At 41.5% G+C, this 24,671-nt stretch overlaps 1 protein-coding gene across 6 annotated transcripts in view; it reads left to right on the top strand.

The window, feature by feature from the left end:
- Window positions 1-24,671, top strand: part of LOC131445993 (disabled homolog 2-interacting protein-like) — a 152,654-nt gene that overhangs the window by 63,393 nt on the left and 64,590 nt on the right. For all 6 annotated transcript variants that reach the window (XM_058616835.1, XM_058616837.1, XM_058616836.1 and 3 more), the window contains 2 exons: window positions 6,351-6,472; window positions 15,045-15,163. In XM_058616835.1, coding sequence (XP_058472818.1) covers window positions 6,351-6,472; window positions 15,045-15,163 — 241 coding nt within the window. The remainder of the gene's footprint in view (window positions 1-6,350; window positions 6,473-15,044; window positions 15,164-24,671) is intronic.

The following is a 24,671-nucleotide window of genomic DNA, read 5'->3' as shown; positions in this document are numbered from 1 at the left end:
CTTAATTTAAACTTTAATTTAAACTTTGCAGCTAAAACTAATAATGCTGAATAAAACCCGTCACCTCCACTCGACTCGCACAGTTTTTTTCAGTATTGCGGTGTTTAGATGTCGTATCGCCAGACAACATTGTGGCGCTGCACACAGGAAGTTTCAAGAATTTCAAGACAGGTTGAAAGGAGGAGTATGAAAACCGAAAGAGGCAAAGACGAAAAGGTACATTTCTACTGCTCAAAAAAACCCAGTAGTTTGACAGAATAAATGCTTCTTGCAACCGGCTGTCGCTGTGCTGCCGCTGCATACGCAAACACTCCCTCAGTCGATTTGATAAAGAGCCCATTTTCAGATGAAGGACCCAGTGTGCAAATATGTAATGCGCATTTGCAGTCCTCACTGATGCCCTTGTCACATTTATATCACATGTAGGGTTTATCCTGTGATTTTGGACATGACTGGACCGATACGGATGCTGAGTATCACATTGACTCATCCCCAATTCCACTTTCAGGCCCCGACACTGAATCCCAGCATAATTTCAGGCTGCTGTGAATGTATGTTGTTTCATTAACCCTAAATCTATTCGGGGTTGCTAAAAGTTAAGTGGCTATTGACTGTGTCTGCAGCAGAGGTTGCTGTAGGATGAAACAATTCTCTTTTACTCCAGTGTGTGTGTGTGTGTGTGTGTGTGTGTGTGTGTGTGTGTCGAGTCGCTGCGAGGAGACAAAGCAGCACCTCTTTATCACCCCATCATCTCTGCACTCAGTAAATACTGCATCGCAGGGTCAAAAGTCCAGCGCTGTCCTCACGGTTTAGTGTTAACACATTACAGTCTTTGTGTACACAGACAGGGAAACACTCGCCATCGCTTTCACACACTAACACATGTGTTCACTCGACCGTAAAGCTTGACAGTTCAAACCTGTGCTTGTAATAGTATACGCCTGGCTAGGCCTCCACTGGTCCCTCCATTACATGGATCATTGTTCAGCTAGGACTCTGATATATCACTAATGAGGCTGTGCTTTGTGAAAAATGTAAAATATATATATATATATCTATATCTAGCTGGCAGAATGCACTTTGAGTGACATTAATTCATACTAGACTGACAAAACATTACTGCTGTACCATCGCTGAGTCAAGGCCAGTTCTAGTTCTTACCCTCAAAGCTGGAACAGGAAAGAAAATGATGCATTTGTGAAGGAGGGAGGTTGAGAGGTGACATGGTCTGAAGAGGATCGTCCTCCAGGTAGATGGAACACAGGAAGCACAGCCTGACAGCCTGTGATTTTGCTGTACATTTCACCAGCCCGCAGAGAAGTGTGTGTGTGTGTGTGTGTGTGTGTGTGTGTTTGAATTTCCCTCTGATTTCCTCCCTCGTCATAACACCAGAACTCAACATTCTCTCGGAGGCCACTTTCCAGCCCTGAAGGCACAGACTTCTTGAAATACAGGCACGTGCTGCTCTCGATAACAGGATCCTCTGCTCATGGTCTGTTTATGAGCTCGGTGAGCACCGTTTGGATTATGTTTCCCTCCTGTTCAAATACACACTTGAAAAGCAACAATAAGCAATATTTTCATACTATTAACCCTCTCATGACCATCGAGATGATCAGGCTGCCTGGATTTATATTGATTTTATGGTTGTTATATTGTCAAAAATAAGATAAACAAGATAACTTTCGGCACAAACGTTTATGAATCTTGACTGTGATTGGACGGTCGTTCCGCAGAATTCCTGAGGGGCTACCTTAATGACAAGTATATGGCTGCAAAGCTCTGTTTCTCTGCTTTCCGGTATATCTGGTGCTAGGGTCAGGCCCTGGATAGTTTGCCGGTCCATAGTTTTTGAATTTTCTAGATGTCACAAACGGTCTAGGAGTTACAGTAATGAGAAGTACGTCACCGACAGGATTGGTAACAAAAGGGCTTAATGGCTCAAGTGACTATGAGATTAATCCTCTGATATTTTGTCTGTCTGTCCTAAAAAAAACAACAGTTAATACCAGACATACCAAAACAGGGAGGAACTTATATGAATGCAAACTGGACTTACTTTTATCTGATTAACTGTCAAAAATGATCAACTCCCCCCCCCCCGCCCCAACTACTGCATATGCATGTAATAAAACAATGATGCTTTTTGATCTAAAGGATTTTAATATATCCGCTTTTTTGTTTACAGCTTATTTTACGATGTCCTCAAATAGCCATTAAAAGTCATGGTTCTCGACAGCTGAACAATGAATTCATGTACTTTTACAGTCGAAATTAAAATTTAAGGCCAACAGACACAGCCAGTCCTCACAGACAGGTTGTCAGACGTGTGTGTACCTGTTGAAATTAGCTAATGATGGAAGAATGCTGCAGTCTGTGAGCAGCTTTCACTGGATTAAAACATCAGCCACGACACGTAGTGTGATTTCACATGTAGTAGATGATGCACGTTTGTAGTGGCTTATGGGTAAAAAAAAAAGGCAGAAAGGAACCATTGTTATGCAGGGAAGAGTGTAGATGCTGAAGGTTCGCCGTCATTTGTGGGCACATAAAATAACTCACAATGACAACTTGCTCTGAACAACAGTTGTGAATGATCTCGATCATCACGGAGCCTCTTTGCATCGTCAGCTCAAGTGATAATGAATCATAAAGCACACAACTCCAGGCGAGGTAACTAATTGTGTTTTTTGAAAGTCAACCGTTGTTGTTGTTATTGTTATTGCGATAATCATATCTCCACTTTGGCGTCGCCACACCAAAAATGATTAGTTATGCGAATCAACGATCCCGTTCCCCCCTCCCCTTGATGATAAACTAGATGCTATCAGTCTGTTTTATAACAGTTTTCCGTGACACATTACCACCTGCCCACAAAGCACACTGTGTTGTTTACCTATGTTTATCTTTGTCTTTGCCTTAACAGCAAGAAGCTATGAACCTTTGATGCTTTACTCCCCCCACCCTCGCCGACAGCTGGAATTCTTTAAGATGGAATATCCTGTGATGGTCTAAGGGGAACTGGTCATTGGATGGAGCGAGCCTCGGTCAGGAAACACTAAAGCAAATATGCACTGTGAACAAGATATTCCATAGAAACTACGTCATGTCGCTCATTTGAATTAACAAGATACAGTGTTGATAAGAGGTTGCTGGGAAGAGTATTTTTATTATTTAACTTAACATTTGCATATACAGACACTGCCTCCACTCATAGTGCCGGATTCTGTCCTTGAATGTAAACAAAGGCGCACACAATTCTACCTGTGTCGGCCAGACCAGGGCACATCCCACTTTGGTGCATGCACAACATGCAAATGACTCCCAAGTGTGAGGAGGACAGAATCGAGCAGGATTGCTCTGTTTGTGGGTAGATTCGTGTTGGTGGATGAGTAAGGTGTAACGTGTGAGGGCAAAATGAGGAAAAACAAAGAGAAGAGATGAGAACGGATGTGAATTCCATTTGATATGATGCAGGAGATGAAGATGCAGTGTGTAAATACGGTGATTACTCTGATGGATGTTGAAGTAAACTATTTTTATTATGGGGAAACAGTGAAACTGAAAATGAATGAAAATTTGCAGCAAAAAAGGCCACAGGATTACAGGGAACTCTCACATTTTGCCTGTGCGTCCTCCACTCCCAGATACTAAAACACTATATTAACATCTGTAAGACAGGCCCCTCTAAATGAGAAGTGTTAACAATCTCAGACCAGCCAGCACATGTAGTACAAAAGAGCTCTTTGATGCTCTTCTTGAGGAGTGGGTTCAGAATTTGCGCTTTAATTTAAGTTTTATTGAGTGCCAGTGCCAGATGCACTTGTTATAGCATGGAGAAGTTTGTTTCCAGTGAGTCGGTGGAGAAGACTTGCACGCAGATGGTGGAAACATGTGATAGCATGCACGGCAGTTTCACTCAACAATTAGTTCACAACTACTTGTGTAACCAAGTGTGTGAGTGTTTGTGTGGTGTGTGTGTGTGTGTGTGTGTGTGAGAGAGCATTGCTGTGTGCGCTTGTTGCAGCCAGCTGTGTTTGAGTGGGAAGATTTCCGTTAAGAAAAATGAAGCGAACTGCTGGGTCAAATCCATTGGAGTTAGCAGGAATAATTTGTGAAAAGAAACAGAACTGTATCATGGTCACATAATTCTCATCAGCACAGTTTCCATCAAGAGCTGATTTAAAAGGACTAAAATGTGCTTGCTGTCGTGGCAGCAGGTGTCTGTGTGTGTTTGGAAGGAAATGGCAATCGCAAGTCATTTTTTTGGTCCTAATGTGTGCCTTTTAATATACTATGATTATTTACATAACATGACAGCAGACAGTAAAGAGCACTGTCTCCACCACATCGTGACTGGTCAGAATAGCTTACATCACTGTGCTGCAGAACGGAGATAGGCGACACTTTGTCTCCTCTGCCATCAGACTTTGTAACTCTCTATTTATTATTTCTTGACGTGTGCAATAACCTTTTAGGTTTGATTGCACTACTTTTGAGACCAGTATTATGCTGGCTCAAATGCTGTTTATGCCCTTTATTTACAGATTGCACTGCCTTTTATGTCTTTATTTACCGTCTAGTTTGTGTGCTGCTGGCCAACTGAATTTCCCTACGGGGTATTAATAAAGTACGTCTTATCTTATTTTAGATTGGGATTTTCATTTGCCAACTTCTCAACTTCCCCACAGCACAGTTGCGATCGCTGCTTTTTACGAGTATTTATAAATGTCCAGTATCCAGACCTGTCAAAACTGAAGACACACGCAGAGCAACACTGTTTTCATATGTCCTCATAGATGGAGTTTGACGCAGTCTCTGTTTTTAACTCTTTAGTGTATTTCCTAAATAATTGGTTGAAATGATGAGATCAACATGCTGTGTCGCAGTTTTCAGACAAATGTACTTACTTGTGTCTGCACCTAATGTCTGATGAGAGTTTATACCTAATTTATATACATTCTTGTTGTGGGGCAGCTGTGTGATAAAGTGTGGGTCTTCTAATGAGAAGGTCAGGGCTCATATCCCCATCTCCCTAGTCTACTGGCAGTGTGTTGCAGTGCAACCCCAATTTGTTTTGATTGCACTCCTGGTGCTGGTCCCAAGCCTGAATAAATGGATGGGGTTGCATCAGGAAAGAGGGTAAAAATATGGTGTGGACAGAACCAGTCGACTGTGTCGAATCCTGATCGGGAGCAGCCAAAAAAAACAAGTATACTGTATATAAGTGTTTACATATATGTCTGTGTGTTAATCAGCTGTGACATATCACTTCTCAGTTAGGACACGGGGTTATGTTAGTTCACCAACTCATAAACTGCTCTGTGGCTACGAGCTAGCATTCAGCAGTGATGGCCATCTGAACTCTGTGGGGACTTGCATGCTCGACAACGCTCACATTCCTCCCCAACATGTCCAGATTCGCTGCTCCCACACAGCAGTCGTCGACTGCTTTTGCTCCTCGACGTCTGCTGCTGTAAACACGCACGAGATAAAAGAGATAAAGCTTAGATCGAGGTTTGGTAAACAGGGGAAGGAACGAGGAACTCGAAGCAACATCCTCTTACATACTTAAAGGGCAAATTCGTGGAGGAATCGATAATATGATGCAGTCCCTTGAGTACTGCTTTAGAGAAATTGAATCAGATATCAAGGAATAAATAGACATTTTCGCTCTCATTTGGGATTATTGTGTAAAGATAAAATCAGAAGTGTTCAAAAACCTGTTTGGGTTTAAAGGTCTGAAATTGTACACCGTCTTGTGAATTTAGTCTGAAGCTCCGTTCTCTTGTGTGTGTGTGTGTGTGTGTGTTTCTTTCAGTCAAATTGGGGCAGAGAGAGATCAAGGATACAGGAAGAGGAATTTTAAATTTGGTCACAAAGGATATGCAGTGCTCTGCTGTTAACTATTTCACCAGTTAAAGAAATAGTCGGTTCTCAGAATTGAGTTTGTTTCCCTCTCCTCCTTTTCGCCAGCATCTGATTAACTAATCTTAGTATCTGAAACCAGCTAATCGCCTTGTTCTGTGCTGAAATTCACCAGCGCCGACTAAATGAGTATTTTGTGTGGATTAAAAAACAAGATTAAAGTTGTTAATGAATACGCCTCAGTGTTACTTAAAGCTCGCCCTCTTTTCTTATCGTAACACTCAGCTTATTGACTCCTGGTTTTTACTCCCACAGGAAACGGACAGAAAATAAATAGGGGTTGTATCGATGGGCTCTAATTCACCAACTAATTCAAACGACTGTATTTCTCCAACATCGAGGCCAACTTGTTAAACATTGAACCGTGCATTTCTCACAATGTAAAGAACACATCCACTATGTCACGGTCTCTCTGTTTGCAGAGTCTCCTCCGGAGAGGACGGGACGCCGACGCAGCATGCCAGGCAGCTCGTCAGACAAGGCTGCACCCGCTATGGAGGCGACGTCCACTGCTGCGACACCTTTCAGAGTCACCATGAGTACCGTAAGTGTGAGTTTTTTATGAGCCATTTATGCCTTTAGTATTTGTTATACTCGGCGTCAGTTTGCCCGAGGACAACAGCGCGGGCCCTTCTCACCGTCGAGGGAATTCCATTTTTTTATTACGTCCTGTGTGGGCCACACTAACTTATTGAATACATACATCACAGTGAGCTCTCTGATGCAATGGTTCGACCCGCCTCTCTTAGGTGCACTGATGATGATGATGTAACTATTTATTTTCCCCTCATCCCTCTTCATCACGAGGAGCAAGTTGCCAGCCGCCAACAGGATTTGGCATGCATTACTTCTCATTACCGTAACTCCGAGGCCACTTGCGATATCTAGAAAATTCAAAGACTATGGACTGGTGTGTCCAAGATAACTTTCACTTTCCAAATCTGGCAGTATTTCAACCGTTTAGGAATTACGGTACTGAGAGGCTGACGTGCGCTGGTGAATCTAGTCTGTGATTGGACTGTCGTTCTGTGGAAGTCCTGAGGGTTACTGTAATGACAAGTATATGGGTGCAAGGCTCTATTTCTCTGCTTTCCGGTATCCATCCGTCTGTCTTCTACCGCTTTATCCTCCCCATGAGGGTCACGGGGGGTGCTGTGCCAATCTGGAAACCTGGACAGATTGCCAGTCCATAGTTTTGGAATTTTCTAGATATCACAAACAGTCTAGGAGTTACGGTAATGAGAAGTACGCGTGCCAAATCCCCTCTCCTTTCCTCACCTTTGGTAGTTCCACATATGGTTTGCAAAGACAGTATCTCCTTCCTCCTATAAAACACTCATGTTCCTCCCCCGTGCCTTAGGGGGCTGCTAGTACCAGATAAATGTCTGGTAGAAGTCTGGTCTGGCACCCAGATGGACCCGTGCCAGTATGAAACTCATTTACTTCAAATATTGGAATGGGACCCTTTGATGTTTGATATTCGCACGTCACACGTCTACACATCCCAGGCTTAGCAATCAGCTTACCATTCCCCCCGCTGACTTTTTTCATAACATTTCACACTGAATAACATTCACATGCTTCATGCACACTTCCACTCCTGTCACTTACTCATGCACTCTCTCTCTCTCTCTGTGGTTTTAATTCTTTCTGCCATGTTTAATTCAGTAGATAAACAGACAGTTAATGAAGCAAAAAAAAAAAGAAAAGAAAAAGAAAACAAAGAAAAAACTGCCACGAGTCATCAATTTAAATCTAATTAGCAATTAGGCGTGCATATTTCCATAAATAAATAATGAGCGGGGAGATGACAACCCGCAGGTGAACTGTAAACAGTCGACGTTAGGCCAGCTGGGCCACAAGCACTTAGCATTCAGTCACTCATATACCATCCTCTTCTGTCATGTAAACCTTTAGCCCTTGTAATTGTTAAACACATACATTAAAGGGCCAAGGCAATGATGCAATCATTTCAAGATCACGACCAGCATTCAAAAACAAGTCGTTTCTGCCCAGAAATCAGTAAAAACCATCAGATCTTTGCCCCTATCTTGTGTGTGTCTGTTTTAAATTCTTCTGTACATTTTTTTCAACATGACCATGAATGAATGAGTCCATGCAGAGATGTAAAAAGAAAAGGAGAATGAAGTGCTTGTAGGAGACAGGAAGGGGTCAGATGGAAGGGTTAAATATTGATTAAGTGTCTCTTAAGCAGCTCCTTGTATTCTTCAGGTAAGAGAGAGAGAGAGAGAGAGAGAGAGAAGAGGACAACAGCAGCAGCAGAGTCGCCCCTGTCTCTGTCACATGACCACTTAATTTACTTCTCTGGGCTCATTGCTAAGCAGCAGTGCCGTCTTCATTTACAAAAAAGAAAGGCTTCCACGGCTTGTGTCCTGCACATTTCCACATGCTGCCTCCCTCTGGCCTGTGATGGTATTACCGCAAACTAAGATTACCAACTTGGAGAACAAAGGAAATTTGGATGGAATTGTCTGCTTACTTTTTTTTTAGGAATAATAGGTAACACATAAGAACAGCATGGGTTTTGCTGAGTGAACACAACCTGATAGATCAAATACTGAGTACAAAAAGACAAATAGGATACAAGCCTGCACTGTAAAAAAAAACAAAAAACTTGTGCTTAGAAATGAAAGTTCACCTACTGCCAAAAGAAAAACAAATACTCTTCCAATTACTTAAACTAGCTGTTTCAAGTCAAGATAATTTCATCATAGCAACTGCTATTTAAAGTCAAGTTTATATTGTTTTTAAGTAGCTTATACTTGGACGTTTTCAGTACTATTAATTAACATGAATGAAAATACAACTTATTTTGAATCAAAAATATAAAATGTATTGTACAAGAACATACCTACAACCTCTGTGGATTACTTCACTCTCATTACAGTTTGGTGTGAAAGGTCCAGTGTTTAAAAGTAAGGTAAAATTGCTTTTATTTAGCAAAAAATTAAAATAAAATATTTATTAATAATAATGAGCCACCTGTTTTTTTTTAGTTGTTTTTTGTATTATCTGTGAATGAGCCTTTTATAAAGATATACCAGGAGCCTGGTCAGCTCTGCAGAGGCCCCCATTTTGGACCACCATGTTTTTACAGTAGCATTAAACATCTTTTGAGTTTTGATGCTAACTGAAGCCTTTATTTGTTCTCCAACACATACAGACGTGGAGGGGAGGGATATTCAGCCAGCCACAACATGCAACTTTACCATTAAATGTTGCTAAATTCTACACACTGTACCTTTAATAGCTCTCGGGGTAGGGGTGCCATCTTTACTGCTGGGACCCCCACCCCATTTATCTTTCTATTTTTTAACCTCCACACATACAGACATGAATGTTAACCAAAAATTAGTCAGGACAATGGATAACAGGTCATTTTAACTTTTGAACACTTAATCACTTCACTGTTAGCGTTCAATTTTCAAACCTTGTCATGATAAGTGGTGCTGAAGATAAGAAGTGATTTCAGATTGCTTAAAGCGGGTATCTTTTTAAGAAAAAAGAAGAAAAAAAAAGTGTGATGAAGCCAGGCAATCGTATTCTTCTCCTTCATCTCTCACATTTAGCAGTGACAAACCAGCCCTCACTTTTCTCCCCGCAGTGAAAAGAGTTGTCATGGCATCTAAAGTGCTCCTCCTAGGCCTTGAGCTAAATCTGTCAAAATGGTTTTCTCTCATGTACTTTGCACACTGTGTCTGCACACACACACACACACACACACACAAACAAACACCTATGAGTACACCCTTTGGTGCTACTCCAAAACAATTCTGCACCAGCAGAGATGGACAAAAAACAAAAAAAAACGCTCTCTCTAAAGCCTAATCTTCAACAACTGGTTAAAAAAAATAGATGATTGCATACATTATATACAAAAGTTGCCTCCCTGTAGTCTCTCTTTCAGGGACTTAAATAAAGAGCTGACAAACCGTATCTAAATCTGACAGGTTTGTGTTTTCCTGGCTGCACTACAGCTACATGGATTGATTCTCAATCATGACTCGGGTCTTTATCCAATCTCTCCATGTCTCTCTCCTCCCTAACTCCCCCCTCTCCGCTCAGATAATAGCAGGGGGTCTAATTGGACAGGTATGCGATGTCTCTTGTTTTCATCAGGTTGTGCTCGAGGAGGACAAGAGAGGTTGATGGTGGAAGCGGGGAACACCCTGCTGATTGTCCAGGCACACAGATTCTATCTGCACCCATTAAGGAAGACTGGAATTGCAAAGCCAAGGGAATAGAATTAAGTTGTTGCAAGCATTTGCTTTAATTTCATGGAGGAGGGGGGGAGCAAGACATCTAAAAAAGCAAAGTGATAAAATTGAGCTGTCCGCTTAGTGCTGATTTAATGGGCTTGGACAGGCTGAGATTACAATCAGGTATCCAAGGCCATTATACAGCGTGTGCTCAAACACACACACTCACACACACAGGGGCATGTGGTAACACATTTGCACTGTAAACAGAGTCATATTTCCAGTACAACAAGCCAGAAGTGCCACCACCATCAGTGACAACCTGGTTTTCCTCCTCCTCCTCCTCCTCCTCCTCCCCCTCCTCCTCCCCCTCCTCCTCCCCCTCCTCCTCCTCCTCAAGGATGCCTGTTGAATCAGATTATTGCGTCTCCTCCTTCCTCGAATTAGCTGTCAAGCCGTAGACATGTGGAATAATTAATGAGCTTATTCATATTCACAATAACACGGGACACTGTACATGACGCCCCCCGTCAGGTTGCACCGGCTGTAATAGGCTTCAGAAAATGAAAATGATGATACAATCCAGAAACCCTAAATGCATATGCATATGAAGGGTTATATAAGGTTGTTGTTATTGTTATCATTGTATATGTCAACCATGTTGCCTTGAAGGTGACATAGACCGGAAGCTCCAATTAACGCTGCGTTTTTGTGTGTATCTGCGTCATTACCTCGTTTATGAAACCCTAAAGTTTCAGAACAAACAGTTCAGCCACTGCTGAGAAAATAGTGTTGTATTGTTTTCCTGGGCTCTGCGAAGCGGATCGACACTTCCTTAATTTGATGTCGTCATCAGAAATCCTCACCACCGCAGCGCCTCCCGGTGCGGGCACTAGTCCGGGCACATCCGGTTGCGTACATTCAACCGCAGAAGAAGAAGAAGAACTAGTCTCGTTGTAGCTGCTGAGATGCAGAGCATCCACCGTGCCAGAGGGGGAGCTGTGTATCTGAGCGCTGGCCTATCTATTACGTCACTTCCAGGTACCTGGCCAATCACAGGACAGTAGGAAAGCTCTCGTTGGCTGGCCAATCACAGCAACTGTTTGGTCTGAAACAGCGCGGCTGACGAGAGTGTCAGCGAGGAGATATTTTGATCGGCTCGTTTGCAGCGATTAGGAGGTTTTTAATCATGAAAACAAGTTAATATATGTAAGTAGACCTCCATAACTAACATATATGTGTGATACAAGCATTCTATGTCGCCTTTAAGGCAGTGGGGTCAAGCTTGCGGCCTGCGGACCACATGCAGCCCTCCAATCAATTTCATATTCCTCCAAGCGATAATTATACAAATTATAGAGTGATTTCTATATTTTTTTGATTCATTTAGCATCCTAAATAATGTTATTTATTGTGAACTAAATATTGTAGCATATTAAAACTTTATTTTGAAATCCAGTCCAACTTTATTTGTAAAGCACTTTAAAACGACCACAGTGGACCAAAGTGCTGTAGAGAATAATAGATAAAAGACATAAAAACTCACACAAGGCAATAAAATACACATGAAAAAAGAAATAAAAATGACATAGTGTTATACAATTTTAAGTTCATATCACTCACCGCTACTGAACAGTTGCTTTTTCCCCGAACAGAACCCCTACTGACCAGACCAGGTCATTTGAGTTTGAGACCCCTGCTTTAACATGCAGAAAGACGGAGAAAGCAGAGAGGTCAAGCTTTGTATGTTTTGGCTTGACTGTTATGATATGTAATATCAAGACAAGAGCTGATGCTGACAAGAACTGATCAGAATCTAAACCACAGGGAGGAACATGCTTCATTCCACCTGTGATGGTATTATTTCAGTCCTAGTTTGATTTCCTCTGTGCAGCGGGTGCTATGGTCTGCTGATCCTTGATCCGCTGACATCCTCGTTGTTCATTTGCTTTGCAGTTTTTCTGCATTTCATTGCACTTGTACTTTCTCCATCAGCACACATCTATCGCCACACTCTGCTCCACTCTTTTTTTAGTGCACCCCTCCGTAACCGGTGCTCACTGTAATTTATTCAATGTTTTTGACTGATCTCATGTCCACTTCTATTCTCAGATTCTTCTTTCCATAGCTCTCTCCCTGTGTTTGTGTCCTCTTTCCCTTTTTTAAATCAGTCAAAATGTAGAAATAGATGATAAAGGCAAATTAAATGTTAACATTTTTTTGCCGCGCTCGCCGTGAGTCATGCCTCCCGTGGAGTTTAATGTGGTGTTAATGTAGGCATCAGTCATAATGACTGACTTTAAGTGGGGGAATTGGCTGTTCATATGTGCTGACCTTCACTCTGCACAGAAAGAGCTTTGACAGGCAGATGGAATGTGTAATGATTGCTGTTCACATGCACAGGTAGGCTGAACAATACACACACAATAATCATAAGAAGTCAGGCTTGTGTACCTTTTCTGGCTTCTCTCTCTCTCTCTCTCTCTTTAAAGTCCATCCATCAGGGGAAGGAGAGGGAAGAAAAAAAAAAAACACAGAATGAGCAGCCAGTAATCAGTCCACCTCGCCTACAGGGACACATTTCTGTGAACAGGAAGAAAAAAAAAAAGAGAAGCATTTTAATTTGTTAGCTGTGAATATGCCAACAACAGCAGGCACACAGATTCTCCAGGGGCAAAAGGGAAGAGGCGAGGAATTACCATGAATTTGAAGGGGATTTGTGAGTGATGAAATCAGGAAATGAGAAAAGGTGTGTGTGTGTAGAGTACATGCAATTTTTTTATTTCATTGCCATCTTTGCCATCCAAAATCTCCTGTCTCTCCATCATGTTGCTGAAAGAGCTAATGGGGATGCATGGTGCTGATAAATACAGTCTAATGTACTGTTGAGCTATACATTGACACAGCTGCATATACAGTAAATGGTGTGTTTAAATGGAGGGATTGGACACGTGTTTCACATAGTAACACAGGCCTTTATTGACCTAATAAAGGAAAGGATCTTTATTGTCATCATACAACTGAAATTGCAAGGTCACATGATCAGAGCCGCTGCCACAGTGGACCAACACACAGACTGAATTGAACCCTGGGATCTGATCACTATCAAGTATTCAATTCTCGTATCTGATCAAAAATACGCAGTAGTTTAAGTTTAGTTTTTACAGAAACAAACAGGCCACAGATGAAATTACACAACCACTTGTAACTAAACTGAACTTCATGTGCAATAATGATAGAGGATGACTTCAGACACTCTCCCTCAAGCTGTCTCACAGATGCAAATAGCTCCTCTATTTCCTTTGAGCCTGCATTGTGTGAAAGTGGTACATACAACGCCCTTAAAAATCAGCTCTCTTTTTAGTTGGTGTGAATTTTAAGTAGTTACTCGCATATACAGATAAAAAGACACTCCAATCTTTTGGTCACGTACACACACACACACAGACACAGACACACTAATGAAACACAGGTCCGGTCGCCTAAAGCTAACCGCAGACACTAATGAAACACCGACACAACATGACTGGTGTGAACTTAAACAACCTGACATTAGTGAGTCTTTGTTCGTGCCTTCTTGATGACGGGTGTCATTCATTGTAGATGCTACGGTGGCTCCGCTGTGATCAGATTGCAGACTGTCTAGAATCGTACTCTCTAATTAGACCCGTTCCCTTGTTGCCTGGGGCGACCTGGTCCGACTGTAGGTGGTAATTAATTACACAAGTATGGAGCAAAGTATTTCGACAGTGTCGCTGGTCACCGCCTTTTTGAAAAGTACAGCGTACATGTATGAAGACGTGCACGGAAGTCAAGTCCAATTCTCAGGACGAGTTAAATTTCAGGAAATCTGTCCATGTGACTCCATCAACAGGAAAACATCCCAGACTCTTCCCTTTGCCTCAATGCCCTGGACATTTGTTCCCCTCTGTTGTGAACGCGTCTGACACTGACAGTCGTCTGCTGCATTCTTCATATGTGAATGGCAAACTCAAGCAGAACGTCTGGACCACAATGTTCTCCCTATTTTACACGGTTCATATCCAAAAAACAACTGTGGAAAAAATAGATTCATCAGAGCCTGAGCAATAATCATTGTCAAATCATTGCAATGTCATTTCTTCTTCTGCATTCCACCCCACCATCAGCTCATGTCATCTGTATTCAGAGTCCTCCTTTCTGTCCCCTCCTCAGCTATCTCCTACCCAGCATTTAAATAAAGAAATTAAATAATAAAAAAGAAAGCTGAAAAGAAGATCAGGTCTTTGTGTTTGAAAACTTGCAGCATCCTGTGATTTCTGCACCACATCTCATTTGTTGATATGCTCTCGTTCTTAATACCGACCAGCAGTTGCCATGGTGATAGTGAGGTGCTTGGGGGGGAGTGCGTTTGCAGATGTTAGAAGGAATAAACACACAGACTCGCATAAAGAGAGAGAGAAATGAGTAAACTAATAAAGGGGGTGTATTCGGCGAATTAGTTTGTGGAAAATAATTACAAAACATTGTGTTTGTACATCAGGAATCAGGAAATACAGATAAACGCGCTGTGTGGAAAAAACCCTACACTGGTTCCAAAAATGTCCTCAAGGTCTTGTATGTGAACATGTCTGCTATCGTTGAGGAAATATTCCGTGTCTGACCTTGTCCCGACCTTCCCGGCAAACATCACTCTCGATTCTGATATGATATGAAAATCGATACTCATTTGTTTCTACCTTTAAGTACTCATGACCTTGGGCCTCAGCAAACCAGGAGACGCGCCACAGAAATGTTGCCGTTAATGTATTCTGTCCTGCTGCCAAGTGGAGCTCGGTGACTGACATCGCTGCGAGACTCCCGACACGAACCTGCAATGGCACTGTCATATTCACTGTCTCTGTCTCTCTCCATCAGGGGTTTCTAAGTCGACGGCTGAAGGGCTCGATAAAACGTACAAAGAGTCAGCCCAAACTTGACCGTAACTCCAGCTTCAGGCACATCCTTCCTGGCTTCAGGAGTGTGGACAATGACAGGTTGGTGTTTTTTGTGTTCTTGTTGTTGGGCTCTTTTTCTTATTTTTGTGCTTTTCATTTGTCTGATGTCTGGTTACTCAGGTCACCGTTGACATTTTTGTGTTGCGTTGTCACTACATTGTGTGGGGAAAAAAAAAAAACACAGCAAATTCTGACTCTCCAGTCTGTCACTTCTAATGCGCCTCGCTCTTGCTGTGATTCTCGGCGAAGTACACGAGGAGCGTCCTCTCCTCGGTTCTGTCATGGCGCGTTTGCTTTGTGTTAGAGTTGTGAAGTTCAACTCGCGTCTCTGCAACAAGGTTATAGCCTATGCTGAGATATGGTTTTTAGAAAATCATGTGAACACAGGGCACAACAGAACATTTCCTCCTCGTTCAGAGAAAATAAAACTTTCATTACACTGTCAATAAGTTATATGGTTGATAACGTGCGAGAAAAATCTTCTCTAACTGAGCAAATGTTTAAAAATAAATATTGAAAGCAACAGCACACATCCCAGAATATCCTCAAAAGACTAGTCTATTTACATATATGCACATCCTGGCCACTTTATTAGGGACATCTAATAAAGGAGTGGTCTTCCTCTGCTGCAACATGTTGTGATGAGGTTTTCTCATGCATACCTTGGACATAACAAGTGGTTTCTCTGACCTCTGGCATCAACAACAGCATTTTTGTCCAGAGAACTGCACCTCGCTGGATATTTTGTCTGAAAATCCCACTCGATCAGCAGTTTCTGAAATATTCAGACCAGCCCGTCTGGCACCAGCAACCATGCCACGTTCAAACTCACTCAGAGAGAGTGTGGCTTTCTGTTTGCATCGCAATCAGTATTTTGTTCCGGTCATTGGTTATAAATATTCTACAAACAAATACAGTATATAAAAATGGCGCTTTTCCACTACATATTGTAGTCCCGGCACAACTCGACTTGACTAGTAATGGAAAACTATTCCAAACTGTGTGGAGCTGTGCTGAGCCGAGGTAAGGCGTGCCTGGGCTGTGTAGTGGAAAAGCACCATATATGTTAGCTCAAGCAAAAATACCTTTCGGATATATAGTGATGATGAAATGTTTTCTGCTTTTAACTCAACAACCTGCCTCATTTCTTCCTGTTCCTTGCCATCTCCAGCCTCAGAGTCTGGGTCTTTTGCTCACACCACCACTAATGTGATAGTGTTTAGCTTCAGGCTGTGATAATTGCCAGTGTCTGATAACTTCTCCTAATTTCCTCAGGAACTCAACCACTTGGCAAATATTTGCCCTCACCCAACGGTGTCACTTAGAATTCCAGGGGCCACTTTTCAGCTGTAACTGAGCTTACCAGCTTACTCTGGCTTTTTGATGGTCATTCCATAGTAACCGCTATCAATGGCCCGGACCTGTCATTGCCGCAGCTGGAGAAAAGCCAAGGTGTCCATCTGTGGGTTTTAATTAATGGAAGTGCTGCATTTGAAGAGATTTTTCCTTTTTTTTCTTTTGGTTTCAAAACCTGGAGCCGAGTGGCTGCATCTCTTTTTTTGTGCTTTTAATGAGGCATTAACGCCACTGTCAGACCATCACAAGGGAACACTAGCAATTGTTCTGCGTGGAACATGGTGAGCTGTTCCTGTGCAGTCGGACAAAATGAGCTCACACCACTTCGTCTTTGCCCCGCTGTCTATTCTCATTCTCTTCCTCATTTCTACTTTATTTTTTATACTGCCGCCGCGTCTATCTTTCAAACTTCCCTTCTTTCTCCAAATTACAAACTCATCAATCGCCAATTTTAGCCCTTCATGTCTTCATATTCCAAACATGGCACGGTTTCCTAAAACTATCAGCATTTATCTCTGATAAAACGCTTGTGGAAGGTGGCAAATATTTGATATTTGAAATTGGAATGTCCAGAGGGGGGCGGCTTATCTCACCTGCTTCAACAGAGCAACGCCAGACACTTCACACACCTCACTTGCACACACAGATTTGAATGAAATGATCCTGAGTCACATGCAGGAGAAGAGTAATGCCACTGCTCTCTCTTTTTACGATATGTGTGTGTGTCTGTGTGTGTGTGTGTGTGCACATCTCGGTGTATGTGCCAAAAAAAAAGAGGGGGAAAGCATGAAAAGGATGCAGAATGTGCTGAGAGAGGTGTCGGTGATGCTTCCTGACAGCCTGCGAGCAGTTTCCCCACAGGGCAGAAAACACTGCAGCATGCAGATGACAGGCTTGGGAACTGGCAGAGGAGGGAGGAGAAGATGAGGAGTCAAAGTAGAGATGAATAAGAGGAGGGAAGGAATTTGATATCCCGAAAACCCCCCAGTGTGCAGATGGTCGGCCTTGAATGCGAGAGATGCCGCCCAAACAGAGAACAATTTACATCTCTATCACCGGCGGCTGTTGTATCTCATTGTACATAATATGGTATAAGAGCTGCGTTGTGTACATGAGGCGGATTACTTAGTCATATTTATATGACCCGCTACATTAAATATTAATGAGCATTTTTCTGTCACAATAACTTGGGATACTCAGCATCATGTGGAGTGTTTGTGTTTGCTGTGATGACATTGTTAGGCCCTGTAGCCTCAGGTGGTCTCAGGAGAGGAGAGCTGCAGATGAGAAGCAGCTGGACTCCTAACATGACATGTTCATCCGTGTTAATTAAGAGGCTCGGACGCTGACGGAGCACTCTTTATCTTTAGCAGAGCAGAAGCATAGGCACGCTCACATACTGTAAATGTCTGTGTGTTTTTCCCCACTGTAACTGTGGCAGTAGATGTTTATTTGCGTGTCACAGTAAGTTGACTCATCGTCAGAGCTTCACTGCTCATGTTTGCATGACTGCAGGACTAAAACTGGATTTTTAAAATGCATGTAAACATGCAATGAGTACTGAAATGTTCTAATTAAGTAAACAAATTTACTCAGAGTAAAAGTTACTTTGTTACTTTTTGGTTGGAAATCTTTCCTGAGACGTGCAAAAAGAACAAGTGGACACACATTTTTAATTAAAGGCAAACCTTTACAAGTTAAAGTGCTAACAAAATAAAATATGTGAACTATTGTCAGTCAAAATGGGTCAAAGGTCACAGATGCTTTAACTTTCTCACTCACTCAGCGACCTTACCTGTCTTTATTATTCACTGCCAAAGTTTTTTTTATTTAAAATTCAGGCCAACATTTTTGTTTCACTCATTAACAAATGTGATTTAAAACATAGCAAAGTACATTACTTCCAAAGAAACAGACTTAAGTAAAAGTAAAATTACACATTTAAAATTAAAAAGCGAGTAAATGTAATTCATTGCTTTCCACCTCTGTAAACATGTTCATCTGAAATTGTACCAAACCTAATTTCTCAGAGCCAAACTAACACACCTAGATAATGACTGCATGTATACTTTCAATCTGACCGGAACCGGCCTACGCACTCTGTACATGCAGTTCCCACCCCCAGGCTTTGACAGGTGCATTTTCTTACTGATGAGCACATAACCTGCTAATGTGTATATACTGGGACCCAGGGACAGCAGTCTAATTAAATCAGCTAATGATGAAATGAGGCAGAAACTGCCGTGTTTGAGCATCTCGAGTGAACGTGTAGGAAATAGTCACACACACAGCGCGAGTGCCTTTTGGTCATTTGGTTCACATTTTTAGCTTTTAATTATACGTTTCTTATCTGTGCTTTGTAGTTGCAAATGTATTGGCATTGGTCAAATACGGGTTATTGTGTTCCTTCTAATCAAGTTTCTCCATGCAACGGTCTCTCATTGTTAAGTGCACTGACCTGATAATGTCCTTTACTTTATACGTATCTTGTTGCTTCCTGTGCTCTGATCTGCTCTTTGTATTATCTCTATCTCTCAGAGATAATCTGTGCCTCACCAGCTCCTGCTCTCTTATCTGATCTACACACTAACCTTTCCTGATGAATATGACAATGGCTGCAATGTGTGACCTTATAGATTCTGCTGTGTTGTGTGCCTTGGTCAGATATAAAAAGTTTCATTTTATTTTTTCAGTGAAGACTTAATAAAAAAAATACTGTTTTAAAATATATATAAGCATATATATATATATAGATATATATACTGTATATATATATATATATAGATATATATATATATTTGTAAACCCAAAGTGGGCATAGGACACAATTTAAATCTTAGACCTCAACTTCTTCCTTGGAGATGAGGTTCTGCCTCTTTAGGACCAGGATTTGGTCTCCATGAGGACAACTGAGCCTGACAAGGTCAGTGTTAATGCCATGTAAGATCCTAAAGAGGTATCAAATACAAGCACACACACACACACACACACACACACACACACACACACACACACACACACACACACACACACACTCACAAATGCGGAAGCCTCTGCAGCTTCCCTGAAAGAACATAAGTCATGAATGACATCATTGCTAACAACTGTACTCAGCCTCCCTCTTCCTCTTTCCCCTGTGTAATGGGACTACTTGTCTGCCTTTTGTGGTCTTAGACAAATGTGTTAATGATTGTGCTTGTAATTGTATGCATTTGTGTGTGTGCGTGTGACCTTGTGGGGACATTTTTGTCTGGGCCCCCTCAATTTTAAAGGGCTTTTTCCAGGTTAAAACCTGATTTTAGGGTTAGGGTTTAAGGGTTAAAGTCAGGCAGTTAATTGTGATGTTTAAAGTAAGGATGTGGGAATGCATTATGTCAATGATGTGACCTCACTAAGATATAAAAACACGTTTCTGTGTGTGTGTGTGTGTGTGTGTGTGTCTGAGAGAGTTCTCTGCACCATGACTCATGTGTCGTTATGGAAAGACTGCTTCTCTATCACAGCAGGAAAGCCTTTTTTTGTTTGCCATCACTCACACACACACTAACTCTGAATATTAGCAGATGGAGAAAATGGCTGAACAGATTTGTTACATCGGTATTTCTTCCTGTGACCTCTCTCCCTCTCTCTTATGTCTCAGCCAATCTGCTCCGCATATATTTTCATTATGCTTGCATTGCAGGGAACTCTGACACTGCACACCGAGAGCTCTTATACACATTCACATGTTTAACAGGGGTGTAATTTATGGGGGGAAAATATTCCCCATCCACTTTTGGAAAATGCAGTCATTTTAATTATGTAGGGAATTAAAGCATCATCTGTAATTTGCTGCTTCAAATCCCCCTGGGTCTACTTTTATAATAAGTTAATGTTTTCAAATTCATGTCGCTTTGAGCCGAAGAACAGTTACCAGGAAATTCTGAACAGAACAGAAGGAGCAGCTAAAAAAGCAGCTTTTTTTTGGACATTTCTAAACATTTGTGGGATTTAAAGATGTAAGCTTCATATTTGATTTGTGTTTTATTACAAACTCCTACTCAGATCATTGCAATATTGAGATATTATGACCTTGATGGAACCGTTATTCTTTTGCACAACAATGAGGTATTTAAAAGTAGCTTTTTGAGACAAGATGGTCTCTACCGCACATTATCGATGTGAATTTTATAATCACAACCTGCCTTGTAGTTTCGAATGGCGCAGTTAAAGAACCTGCAAAGATGTTTCAGACTAAAGTATGGGCTTCTACACCTGTCTGTGTCAAACACTCTTGTTCGTCTTGCTGTGTTGCTGTCCGTGTAAATGGAAGCAAAGCACTGGTACAGCGTTAGCTTCTGAATGGCTGCCTGTGACGGGATTCAAGAGCCTTTGATACAAACCCCCCTGTTATCTCTCCATCAACCTGCCGTAATGGGTGCCATGGTGATTGTTGCAGGTGAGGGTGTGTGTGTGTGTGTGTGTGTGTGACAAAGAGGGAAAGACGGCAGCACAGAGGGAGAGACACATCCATACATAAATCCAATAAAGTGATGACATTTAGAGTTATTAAATTCCGTAAACATTCCCCAGGTGTTCCAGGTGTAATATCCAACCCTTTCTATTGCTCCCTCCCTTCTTCTTCTTCTTCTTCTTCTTCTTCTTCTTCTGCTGCTGCTTCCTCCCCACCCTTTCACCTTTCACTCACTTCCTGGCATTCAGTTTGGGCTTTTTCTGCATTTTGAAGTCATTTAACCCTTCTTATCCACCTCTTTTTTCTCTCTCTGTGACTGTGTCACCTGCTTCTTGTATTTATGTTGTCTGACAGTGTCAGGCAGTAACGTGTCACAGTAGTATTACTTTCCCTGAGAACAAATCAACAATGTCAGTCATATTGTTACCTCCTCAGAATGAAAACATCCCATTTGTTGTTGATTTTAATTAAAGGAATACTTCACCAATCTGCATTTAACGTTGTATTACTAGAATAGGGGTAGTATTTTGAAAAATTGTGCTTACCAACCTCAGTTTCCCTTAAGTAATACAAAGCTAAATGCAAATCGGTGAAGTATTCGTTTAAGACTCTCTGATTAACATTTGTACGTGTGACCACAAGTCAAATAAGCAGCAAGCTTTTTAACTAGCCTTTGACTTCTATTGATTCACAGGCTGCGGAGGAAAAAAAATATGCAGCTAAATACCTGTCATTACCCTGACATTCTCACAGAGGTGAACACGTATATTCAAACTTCAAAAGAACATAAGGTTGCGTAACGGGAACCAAATTAGCGGCTGTTGTTGTGAGCTCACTGGTAGATTTACTCCACGTCAAAGCGGACTCACGGACTTGCCCCTGAATCCACCCCTCTTTGTCTCTGTGCCCTCACTTCATCATTTCCTGCAGCTGGAACAACATTCTCCTCCCTCGACTCTCTTTTTTTGCATTTGTCGCTATTTGTGTACTCCCTAACCCTGTTATCTTGTCTCATTTTGGATTGTCTGGTGGGAATGTCACATTTTGCTTACTCTTCCCCCCCCCCCTCCATCCCTCAAACTCCACTGATGCACAATACACATGCAGACACACTTTTTTTGCTTCCATTCTGACCTCGTCTAATCCATTAATTAACTGACTGCATCATCTTGTCAAATGCAGAGTCAGTGCTTATTAGCGATGATAACTCACTGCATGAATATCTGCTTGGACACTGTCCAGAGAATCAATGGACTTACTATTTGACAACACCCAATTAGAGATCTTTTTTTATGACAGACTAAAAGAAAACAACAGTGTTTTCACTATTTTCATTGCAGCAGAGGAAGAGTACATCTTCCTCCTCCTCTCTTTGGTATCTTTTCTTTCTATCTCATTTGCGATCTATCAGCATTCTTTGGTGTAGCTAAAACAGGGTTTTCGGGATAATCAAGTGTTGTACTAAGCAGGTTTCATGTACCACTGTGCATTATTAAGCTACATCCCACGCAGACTGGGGGAGGGGGTGGGGGGGTGGGATTCATTAAATGAACTCATCAATAACGTCTTCAAACCTAATGCCTCTAATTTAGCGATGATTACAAGGCGTTATCCCATAATCTCTCTCTGATTCTCTCTCATAATGAGGATTTTGTCAATTCAAGAGTGATGTGGCATTCCTGAGGTGCTCACACGGAGTTTGGTGTGTTTTGTTTTTTTTTGAAAAGGGCTGATTTGTTCGTGCTCTTCTGAACAGAGTGCTCTTCATTTGCTCCAAGGACAGAGATGACTATTCATCTTTGAAGATTCGCCATGCAGGCGCACAAGTGTGTGTGGTTTGTTTTTCTTTCCGCTGCCAGAACCAAACAAGTTCTGCAAATTAATATCCAAGGTTAGACCTTTCATGGTACACAAGGCTCCTCAAAGTGTAGTCACTTAATTGGAATTGGAACAATTGACACGTTCACTCTTCTGAATGAGGCTGGATTCACACTGGTGAAGAAAAAAACTCACACAGAAGTAGAGCATTATGACAAAATGTTTAAGTATTATATTACTATATATATACTTTATATGATAGTACTATTAAATAGGCTAACTATTTTAGTTGAACAGCTTAATAAACAATATTTGGTCATCTGTTAACTATAAATGAAGGTTTGTGAATATTTGCGGAAATTTTTCAGTATTTTCAAAATTTTTCCGTTAACAAAATGTGTCTAAAACCTTGATTCGACAGCTGAGCGTAGGCATCGGACAATATGACAGTTCCATCACCCCGTTGAAAATATTTGTGACTCACCGCCTTATTGTCACGTTGTAAATAAGCGCTTTCCTCTTTTTCTAAATTGCTCTAAAACACACTGACATCTTCACCTTACATGTTGGAAAGAAACAAAGAAATTAGATAAATATTGTTTAGTGAACACTTAAAAGTGAAAAATAAATGTATTCTGACAGCCATTCAAGTTATTCGCATAAAATGTTCATGCACCACCCACTTTTTACAATTACACCGTGATGAGTATTCACCACTTTAAACCATGATGCGCGTGATAGAATCATATATTGCCCTCAGTCTCGCTGAGAACCACAGTGTTTTTGAGTTTTTTAATAAAAATGATGTGGCACATGGTGCTCTCCAAAGAAAAGAAAAGAAAAATCCACTACGTTTTCTTGTTTTTAAAGATTTATTTAATGTTCACTGAGATTTCTTGTACTACGGCCTCTGTTCCACAGTGAAAATGTTACACTGGTCAAAATTCGACAAGAACTTGGCATTATTTTCAATATGTTTCATGGCGCTTTAGTGTGTAGTAGCCCCTTCCGATCAGTTCAATATATGTATAATTTGTGGTGGAATCAGGCCCTGAGCCGTCCGAGTGTTGCCGACACCTGTCCAGCTTGTGGGATTTGGTGGCCCTGGTTGATGTTTAACCCTGCTGGGCCTTCTGTGAGACCGTGCATGCGTGGCCAAGGGTCTTCTCTCTTTCATTCTCTCCCTGGGTAATGAGCTGTAATGGATCGGGCCTTGAGCGTGACAGGAATACCAAGGGCCGCATCAAAGCAGTATCCTCCACATGCCTTTAAAGAACTGCTCAGTACACATGCAAACACTCATTTATTCATTCAGTCCTCTCTTTAATCTACTCCAGTCACAGGCTTTTCATTTATTTATATTATGCACCCGTTTTTATTAATATTAAAAAGTGTGAAGGTTTCATGAAGAATGTACAAAGATTATGTGATTTAGTGAAGAAGAAGGAAAAAAGAGACCTACGGAGTAGATACGATTGATGTGTTGCACATAAATTATTGCTCCATGGGGAGTCACAAGCTATGGTTTATACGTTTTGAAAAGAGAAGGAAATTTTGATCATAGTTAAAGGTGTTAAGGTAAGGACATCCATACAGTCCTGCCACTTAACTGCTTTACTGCTCCGTGTATGAGCATATTTTTAATCTTCGACGGATTAATAAAAACGCCCATTTATAGTAAAAGTCTCACCCAGTTTGTTCTCCGATTCGGTAAAGTCTCCATTTCACTCCACTTAATCCCAACTGGCTTAAATAGAGTACAGAGACTACATTTATATTCACCTAATCCACCGATGGTGATGATACATAAATGCCTGCCTTGGCAATATCCCTAAAGCCAAAGTTAATCTTCAGGCGAAGTCAAGTAAGCGATGACACTGATAATTATGTACTGTCCCGACCCCCAATAAAGAAGTGTTT

The sequence above is a fragment of the Solea solea genome, chromosome 19 (genome assembly GCF_958295425.1).
Source record: "Solea solea chromosome 19, fSolSol10.1, whole genome shotgun sequence".
NCBI lineage: Eukaryota > Metazoa > Chordata > Actinopteri > Pleuronectiformes > Soleidae > Solea > Solea solea.
This window is presented reverse-complemented; position numbering and strand designations above follow the sequence as displayed.